This window comes from Lotus japonicus, chromosome 2, assembly GCF_012489685.1.
Source record: "Lotus japonicus ecotype B-129 chromosome 2, LjGifu_v1.2".
NCBI lineage: Eukaryota > Viridiplantae > Streptophyta > Magnoliopsida > Fabales > Fabaceae > Lotus > Lotus japonicus.
This window is the reverse complement of record NC_080042.1, coordinates 15,475,629-15,484,755: the sequence shown is the minus strand read 5'-3', so window position 1 is coordinate 15,484,755 and position 9,127 is coordinate 15,475,629. Positions and strand designations below refer to the sequence as shown.

Genomic DNA, 9,127 nt, shown 5'->3' with positions numbered 1-9,127 from the left:
AAACAGACAAAGGGTGAACAACACCCAATCTGGTAAACACATCATTCATAACTAAACCTAGATTCAAACTTTGGCTACCCTAATCCACATGACCAATCCTGGCTTCAGGATTTGTAAACCTGTGTGATCTCCTCAAATGGCAACAAATTGATAACTTCACAAAAGTTTCTCCAACCTCGACCAATTTTGACATAATTTCGGTTTGGGGGCATGTTGATTCGGCACTCAATCTCCGCACCGGAAGGCCCAATAAAGATCCAGCTATCAACAACGACTTTCCTAAGATAGGCAGCAACAAAGAAAGGAATATGTTGCACGTAAAATAAGTGAAGACAATTTTTTTTTCGAAAATGAAAGATAGAATAAAATAGATAAACAAGTCTGAGAACAACCTACTCAGAGATAGGCTAAACAGAAACAAAAAGTAACAAGAAAAATAGAAAGAAAACAGAACAGAAATAAACAAACGGAACCAGGGTAACAGAAACAATAAAAATCATGGCTAACTAGAAGCAGGGACAGCAGCTGCAGGCGTAAAAAACACGCGGGCAAACCCGGGAAGACAAAGAAAGCCATCCAAATCAGAGGAGAAAAGAGTGAATTCCACCAGAATTTTAAACTGGCAGCGAAGCCCAGATAGGAGATTGTCTAAAACATCCGGTTTTGGCCAGATAATCAGCAAGACAGTTTGACTCTCTAAAAATATGATTGATCCCAATGCAGTCTACGTCAAGGCAAAGCAAGTCAATGAGGTTGAGATCTTGAATCAATTTCCAAGGCCTATTGAATTTATTATTGACCCATTCAACTGCAAGGGTAGAGTCACTCTCTACTAAAATATGCTTCAACCCAAACTGGCTGTAGAAGATCAGCGCATGGAGAATTGCCTTGACTTCGGCTTCATAGGCCCATAAACTACCAGTTGATTTGGAAAAGAAGCCTAGAGTTTGTCTACTTGAATTTTTAACAATTCCTCCTATCCCATTGCTGCCTGGAGTCCCATGAGATGACCCGTCCACATTAAATTTTAGAACTCCCTCAGGGGGGAGGGTGCCATAGGTTGGAGCGAGTCTTTGATTTGGAATAATGTATTCTCACCTCAGAAAAATTCAGCAGGAAATATGTACCATTATATGGATAATCAATCCACCAGGCTTTGGTCCACCACGCTATCCTTGAGATATGTAGATCCCAAACCATCTCCGCATTGAAATCTTTATCCTGAAATATCAACTCGTTTCTGGCCAGCCAAATTGACCAGCATAAGGCAAAGGGGATTAATTCCCAGAGCATATGATCAGTTTTCACTCTTAAAGTGGTCCACTCTTCCATTAAATCGTGCAAGGATTGGGGGCAGCACCACAACACACCTTCTCTGTTGAAGATACCATCCTAGAGCACACGTGTTCTACTACATGTCAACATCAGATGAGTAACCGATTCAACTTCTCTTCCACAGAGATTACACAAGCCTGCATTTTCCAGCACCAAGCCTCTGGCTAATAAGTTAGCCTTAACAGCAATCTTGTTGATCACAGCTTGCCAGAGAAAGAGCACCACTTTAGGGGGTATTATTTTTCTTAACCATTAGGGATTTTCCAAAAGGCCACAAGGTTGAGTAATTTTAGTTCCATGGCCTCACGAATGGTCTTGACATAGAATATCCCTCGTTGTTCTCCAAGCCAAAGCACAGTATCAGGGCCCCTGCTTGGTAAGTGTGAATTAATGGCTTGGAAAAAACGGCTCTCTTCATCTTTTTCCCAACCAAAGCAAGCTCTTCTAAAATCAATCTACCATGACCAGTTTCTGCCTGTGCACCAATCTCCCACTGATAGACAGAAATCTAGACCTCCATTTAGCCAGCTTAAGCCTCATTTTTTTCAATGATCGGGGACCAGAAGCTTTTCCTCCTAGGGTTATCACGAAGTGGCACCCCAAGATATACAAATGGCAACGCCCCAGCACTCACATCAAAGATTTCAGCGAGCTCAACTATCCTTTCTTGTGTCACGTTGCACCCACTCAGATATGTTTTATCAAAAGTTAACTTTCAAGCCCGACGCCCAGAGAAAAGCTTCCAGAGCATCACTAATTCTTCCCAATTGACTAGCATCATCTTCACAAAAGACTAAGGTATCGTTAGCAAACTGAAGGTGGTTGATAGCGAGACCATTGACAATGGAGAAGCCACAAGGATTCTCTTCAGCAAGTAGCAGATTCAGCATACAAGAGAGGGCGTTCACGCATAAATTAAATAGAAGAGGGGAAAGCGGGTCGCCTTGTCTTAAGCCCTTTTCTATTGCAAAAAAATCCGTAGGTGATCCATTTACCAAAACAGCTAAGGTTGCGGTAGACACGCAGCCCTGAATCCATTTAATCCATCTCTGTCCAAATCCCATCTCTGTTAGCATATTTAGTAGGAATTTCCAATCAATGTTGTCATACGCTTTAGCAAAATCAAGCTTTAGCAAGAGGCCCTCGCCATCTCGTTTTCTCATTGAATCAACCACCTCATTCGCTAAAAAAATGCAGTCAGCAATCTGGCGTCCCCTGGTGAAGGAGAATTGATTTTCTGTTAAGAGGATGGCATAACATTCTGTAATCTGTTAGCAAGCACCATGGCAATTAGCTTGTATGTGGATCCAATCAAGCTTATAGGTCTGAAATCCCCCATAGAACTAGGATTGGCAGTCTTTGGGATCAAGGTAATAAAAGCCGCGTTCAGACCTCGCACAAATTTCCCATTAGCATGAAACTCGTGAAATACCTTAACAATGTCACCTTTGATGAGGGACCAGAATTCTTTAAAGAAGGTTAGATTGAATCCATCGGGACCTGGGGACCTGTTTCCATCACAGCCTTTAATAGTCTCCCATATCTCTTCCTCAGAAAATTCCTCCTCTAGCATATCTCTGTCCATGACTTTCAATCTCTTCATGTTTATACATTTGAAGGAGGCATTTGTTCTCATTTCTTGCTTAAAGAAGTTATGAAAATGAGAGAATACAACATGCTTGATGTCACCAGGATTATTCAATTTCACTCCATTGTAATTAATGTTCTCCAGTCTCTTTCTTGAGGCCCTCACTTTGTACACTTTGTGAAAGAAGCTGGAATTACGGTCTCCAACCTTTAGCCAGGGGATTCTAGCCTTTTGAAGCCATCGGCTCTTCTCAGCTCTATATTCCCTCCATAAATGATTATGGGTATCCAACCTACTTCTTCTCAAGTCATCATTGGACCCCTCCACCTCCATCCTCTCCATCACCTCATGAAGTCTTTCCTAAAGAGTACTAATCTTAGTAGATCCCCACGCCCCTCTTGATTTCTTCCAATTGCGGATTCTATCTCTAAGCCCTTTTAGTTTTTTCATGAGAGCAAAGCCAGACCATCCCTCTACCACAGCGGAACACCACCATTCCTCTACCATCTGTTTAAAGCCTTCTTCCATCAACCAGCAATTAAAGAAACATAATGGTTTAGGTCCAAAATCAGTGGAGCCCAAGGAAATTGAGATAGCCCTATGGTCGGAAACACCCCAATCCTCCACTGTTTGAGTGGTACCATCGAAGTGGATAATAGCTGCATCGTTCAAAAGCCAGCGATCTAATTTACTGAACAAACCATCGTTTCTAGAGCTGCTCCATGTGAACTCTCCATTTGCCATGGGTAAGTCAATTAAGTCTAGGCTTTCCACAAAGGATTTGAATGAAGCGTCAGCTGGTCTACTATTTCCTTGCCCTTTTCTCTCCGAGTCAACAAGGGTGGCATTAAAATCACCACCCAGAATCAGAGCTCCCACACAATTTTCTAAATTAGCTCCCAACTCCTCTCTCCTCTCCTCATCCAAGTTTGGTCCATAAACATTTACCACCCAGACAAAATCAGCAGCATCAGCGAATTGTACCTGGAGAATGATGAACTGAGGCCCTTTGTTCACACTAATAACATTGAATGAGGAACTGCGCCACATTGTGAGTAGCCCACCCGCTGCTCCCACGACATGAACCGCAACATATTCCATATCCATGGTTGAAGCCCATGATTGAATTTCCTCCTCTTTGTCAGAGTTCAACTTCGTTTCTTGTAGCAGAATCAAGTCAGGTTTTGACTTACTGAGAGCTAACTTGACCGCTTTTCTCTTCAGCGACTTCCTCAAACCCCTAACATTCCATGAAACCCACGTTCTGAGCATTATAGATCAGTACATGCACCTTATTGGCGAGCTGAAATCTGATCTTCTATCCCTCTCAAAGCTTCATCATCGGTGCATTCATACACCAATCCCAGCCTTTTGCCCATTAGTAAAGCACTACGAGCTCTTGTCAAGACACCTTGTGGTTGTTGGAGCTCCGCAGGCAATACGAGTAATTGATTATTTTCAGTAGGAGTAAGTGAAGACAATTGCATTAGGGATGAAATATTAAAAAATTCTATTCAATATGAAAACCCTAATTAATTCAAACAAAATGGATAACATAAATTTTTACCATCATGTAGCGAGTAGCTTGGTTTTAAGTGAGGGTGTGGGTGAAAATGCATTGATAATCACCATGTATGCCAGGAATCATGCCAACAGGATCTGCCTCAATAACATCTTCATTGCCTAATTCATTCTTAGGGATTTCAGGCTCTTCAATACCCATCTGATCAGGTGCTTTTGGTTCCACTTCTAATGCAGGGCAACCACCGCATCAGCAAAGTCATCATCAACACCAAAGTCGAATAGATCTGGGATTTCAAGCTCTGCTGACACCATAGGAGAAGCTTCTTCCTGATATCCCTACATGTGGCCAGCCACTCGATTCGAAGGCTCTCCAAACGATAAATACACAACCTCTTTTCGTTCATGATCATCGATGGTGATATGGAAAACATAAACACCAACATAGTTAAGGATGAACAGGCTTTCACCTTGAAGGTGATAAAAATCCCGCAACGGGTACCACCCATAGGTGAGCCTAGGCTGAGCAGCATTCTTGTTGAAATGAACAACATCAAAATTACCTGCAGGATCTATCAATGTCCATCAATCACTTATCTCTTCCCCATGCTCACAGATGAAAGAGCGATCGATTTCTCCTTCGAGCTGATGCAAGGGTAATCAATGAAACTCATATGATTTAAAAAAGAGAATACTATTGAATAAAAAGCTCATTTTGAAACAGAGCCTACAGTAGATCAACAAAACAGAGCAACACGATACAAAAATAGAGTCAAAGTAAGGAAACTTCAAAACAGGGACAACAATTACAGGTTTGCATATATGAAATGAAAAAAAAATGCAATGAGACGAATGGAGGGTAACCTGCCACTGGTGTGAATACACTGGAAGCCAAAACTAGTATCAAAGCTATGGATAATCTTCAATCCGATGCATCGTTGATCTGTGTTGGGAGGATTAAGGGGTAGGATGAAGAAGATGAAATTTGCTGAGAAAATTCGCATGTCAAGCAAAGGCACAATTTAAAGAAAGATAGAAATAATAAAGTGGACACATGCAACATAGGATTTGCACACATATGGAGTTAGTGGGATAATGAAAATACATGAGAGAGAGAGAGAGGACCGCTGGTTGATGTAACGGCAGAAGGGAAGATTGAAAGTTAGGGGAAAGGGGCAATGATGAGGGATAAAAATAATCAATGACTTAAACTCCCTATGATGTTTTGAGCTCCATGAAAGAAGAAGTTATATCTGATAGAGTTCCAATGAATGAGATAAATAAGATATTACCCACAATAGTTATATCCAACACCATTAATTAACTATGAATTCAACCCAATTTTAAATTTGATGATAACCCTTGAAAGACGAAAAACCTCTTCATATTTTAAAAAATCTCATTTAAGTGGAAGCATTAATGGAAATTCAAATCATTATAATTGATACATGAACATTAATCAAATAAGACGAAAAAGTCATAAGATCTATGCAGTTACTCAATAATATCATCGGGTTAATGTAAAATTAATTCAAATACATTTAGTTAGAATTAAAAAATTAATAATAGATTTAAACAATAATAATTCCACTATTTTAGTAATTAGTTTCAAATAAAAAAGTATAATTAAAGTTTATGCATTGTAAAAGTATAAATAGATAATTTCTAGAAATATATCCTAAGTTGATAATTTCTACAAATATATCAATTTTTTGAAAATAAAGAATTTTAATACCACATTTTACCAAAGATCTTGTAAAGAAAATGTGTGAATGACAATTCATTCTTATGACTTTATATAGGTGATATGGTTCGCTATAAAATTTAATCAATAAAAATTGCATAAAAAAATAATAGTAGAGAAAAAATTCAGAAAAATGAATCAACAACTGAGCAAAATATTTGACTTCTAACAACTGAACAAAGAACCAAATGGAGCACGAAATAATTATTGCATAGAGAAATGAAAAGTGAATAGGTAGAAGAGAAAAAACAAATTGGGAACTAAATCCCAACCCTTGCCATTGGTTCATGGAAAGCTGAAGAAATAGTTAGAACGGCTGATTGAGTGCACTAAAATGATTACACACCTTTCTTGTTTGGAAGAAAGGAAGAATATTATGAATGAAATGGTAAATGAATATTTCATAATTTTTATTGAGTCTAGAAAATTAGCAAGCACTAATAGAATTTGATACTAAAAATATTTGATCATAAATGTATCTTTAAATGGGTTCTGGCAAATTTAATTAGTCATATGGACCTATTTATGGAAAATGAATGAATGACAATATATGTGAGGTAATGGTTTTTTTTTTTGTTACATGGAAAAGAAAATAATAGCTAATGATTTGATTTGTATTTGAATTAGCATCAAAATATAACATAAAAAAATCTATAAATAACAAACTAACAACCACAAATTTGTCACCGTATATGAATTTAAAATTCTTATTTTAGAACAAATTTTCCAAAATAAAAGAAAAAAGAAGAATCTAGCAACATATGAGAGTTGGGTATTGAGAGGAATTCGTGATAAATGATAACAAAAGAAATTGTAAATTGATATTGAGAATAGTAAATTATTAATGAGACATAACATTTCACAAGAAATTGAATTTACATTCATAGAATCATTAAACCCTGTTTGAACATTGATAACAAACCCATATAAGGAGGTTTAAAAAAATTATCAGGTTAGAAGAAAGTAAGAATGGATCACCATAATATCTGAGAGAGATAAATGGCACAATACAAACACTTATAACAATAAAATTTTGAATTTGGAATGAATAATTCCAAAAGAAATAATGGTTGGATAAACAAAATAAACCAAAGGCCAATAAAATAGATAACTTCTAAACAGTGAAGGATTTAAAGATGTGTTGTTACAAATAATAACCACAAATATACAACTTAATAATATATGTCTTATAAATATAAATAAACACAAAATATATCGATTATAAGATGTAATATCTCATTCTTCCAATGAGGCCTAAGGTGATTTCGAACATATTCCTTGACAAGGGCTATGAAACAAAATATATCGGTTATAAGATGTAATATCTCAAAATTAAATAAAAACACTATTAATGTAAAGAAATGATCATGCAATTACCAGAGTCTAATGGTCAGAAATCATTGATTTAGTAAAGTGTTTATCAAATTCTTGAATGCACCGCTGAACCCCATCATCTTCCTCACCCAAACTAAAAGCCAAAATTTTGGGCTCTTTCAAACTAAAATTGTTTCTAGAAGGACCCTCACCAACCTCAACATCACTTAGATCTGACTCATTAGAGTCATCAATGACAATAATAGGAATATTTTTAGAAATATCCACTGATTTACCTTTCAACAATCTTTCAGACTCTTTTTCTGTTTTTGAGGACTCACCACACATAAATCAATTACAATGAAGTTTTTGGCTTATAAGTTCACATGGAACTTTTTTTTTTGGAAATTCAAATATATAATAAAAGGGAGAGGCTAATCTCAGAAATAAGATAATGAGGATACAAAAACCAAAACCTCAAACATCCAAGGAAATGCACAATCACTAAACCACCCTCTAAGGTATGAACAACAAGAACCTCTCTAAACAAAAGAGAAAATCCAAAGGAACCAAAATTGAAGACCTAAACCAGAACTAAAGACAACACCAAGAGTTGAAACAATACTCAAGGCAGCCACCAATCCTCTTTATAATAGAAATCACATAAGTGATTCTCTTTCAAAAAATATAATTTGACAAAAACTTCCCCAGCATCCCAGATTACACCTCCCTTGTTCCCATAAAAGACCTTAAATTCAAAATTATTTTTCACTGAAACAACTACTACAATTTTCCCACCCATTTCAGACATGTTTTTCAAACTAAATTTTGCAGGTATCTCTATGTGATCCTATACATGATTAAAAAAGGATTACTCAATTGTAAGTTAACCCAAACAAAACATGCAAAATGAAATGAATATGTGAACAATCACAATACCTTATTAAAATCTATTTCAGATTTGGTTTTTGGAACAATATGAACTTCTGAATCAACATTGTTACCATAGTTCATTCCTATAGATTCAATGGAAGGATTAAAGGCTGAAAGCTAGAATTAATGGATGAATTGAACAGTTAAATATATAAAAGAATAAGGTTTCAATTGATAAAGGACTACTCGAGTAACTCTGTTTTGCAGCATCCATACAGTGCAGACGAGAGACATCCAAATAGCCCACTCACCTGCTTGTTGCTTTTTTGACCTCCCAAGCATTGGAAATTGAAGAAAATGCTCTCTTACAAAAGCATGAAGCACTGATTGCACCCCTTGCCAAGCATAACAAGGATATCACATTCGAATAGTTTCTGGGCATAAAGAAAATAAGTGCTCACTTGTTTCATCCGCTTGCTGACAAAGTGGGCACCTTGCATCATCCTCATTGTCTAATATGTGCCTTCTACGCAGATTATCCCTTGTAGGCAAACGATCCAAGAGTAGTCTCCACACAAAAGCTCGAACATTCGAAGGTGCACACATCGTCCGGATGGAGGCAAAAGCTGGATCAACCTCCTCCGAAGCATTTTCCTGCAAAAACAAATAAGATGAATTAACTGAATAAGCCATATCCACTTATCAGGTCCATCTTCAACCAAACACACAGTCCGTAACAGCACCAATAACTC

At 37.2% G+C, this 9,127-nt stretch overlaps 1 protein-coding gene across 1 annotated transcript; it reads right to left on the bottom strand.

Moving 5' to 3' along the window:
* Positions 1 to 2,036: 2,036 nt before the first annotated feature.
* Positions 2,037 to 2,498, bottom strand: LOC130736112 (secreted RxLR effector protein 78-like). Its single transcript, XM_057587959.1, has one exon. It carries the CDS (start codon positions 2,496 to 2,498, stop codon positions 2,037 to 2,039), a length of 462 nt encoding a protein of 153 aa, XP_057443942.1.
* Positions 2,499 to 9,127: the final 6,629 nt, after the last annotated feature.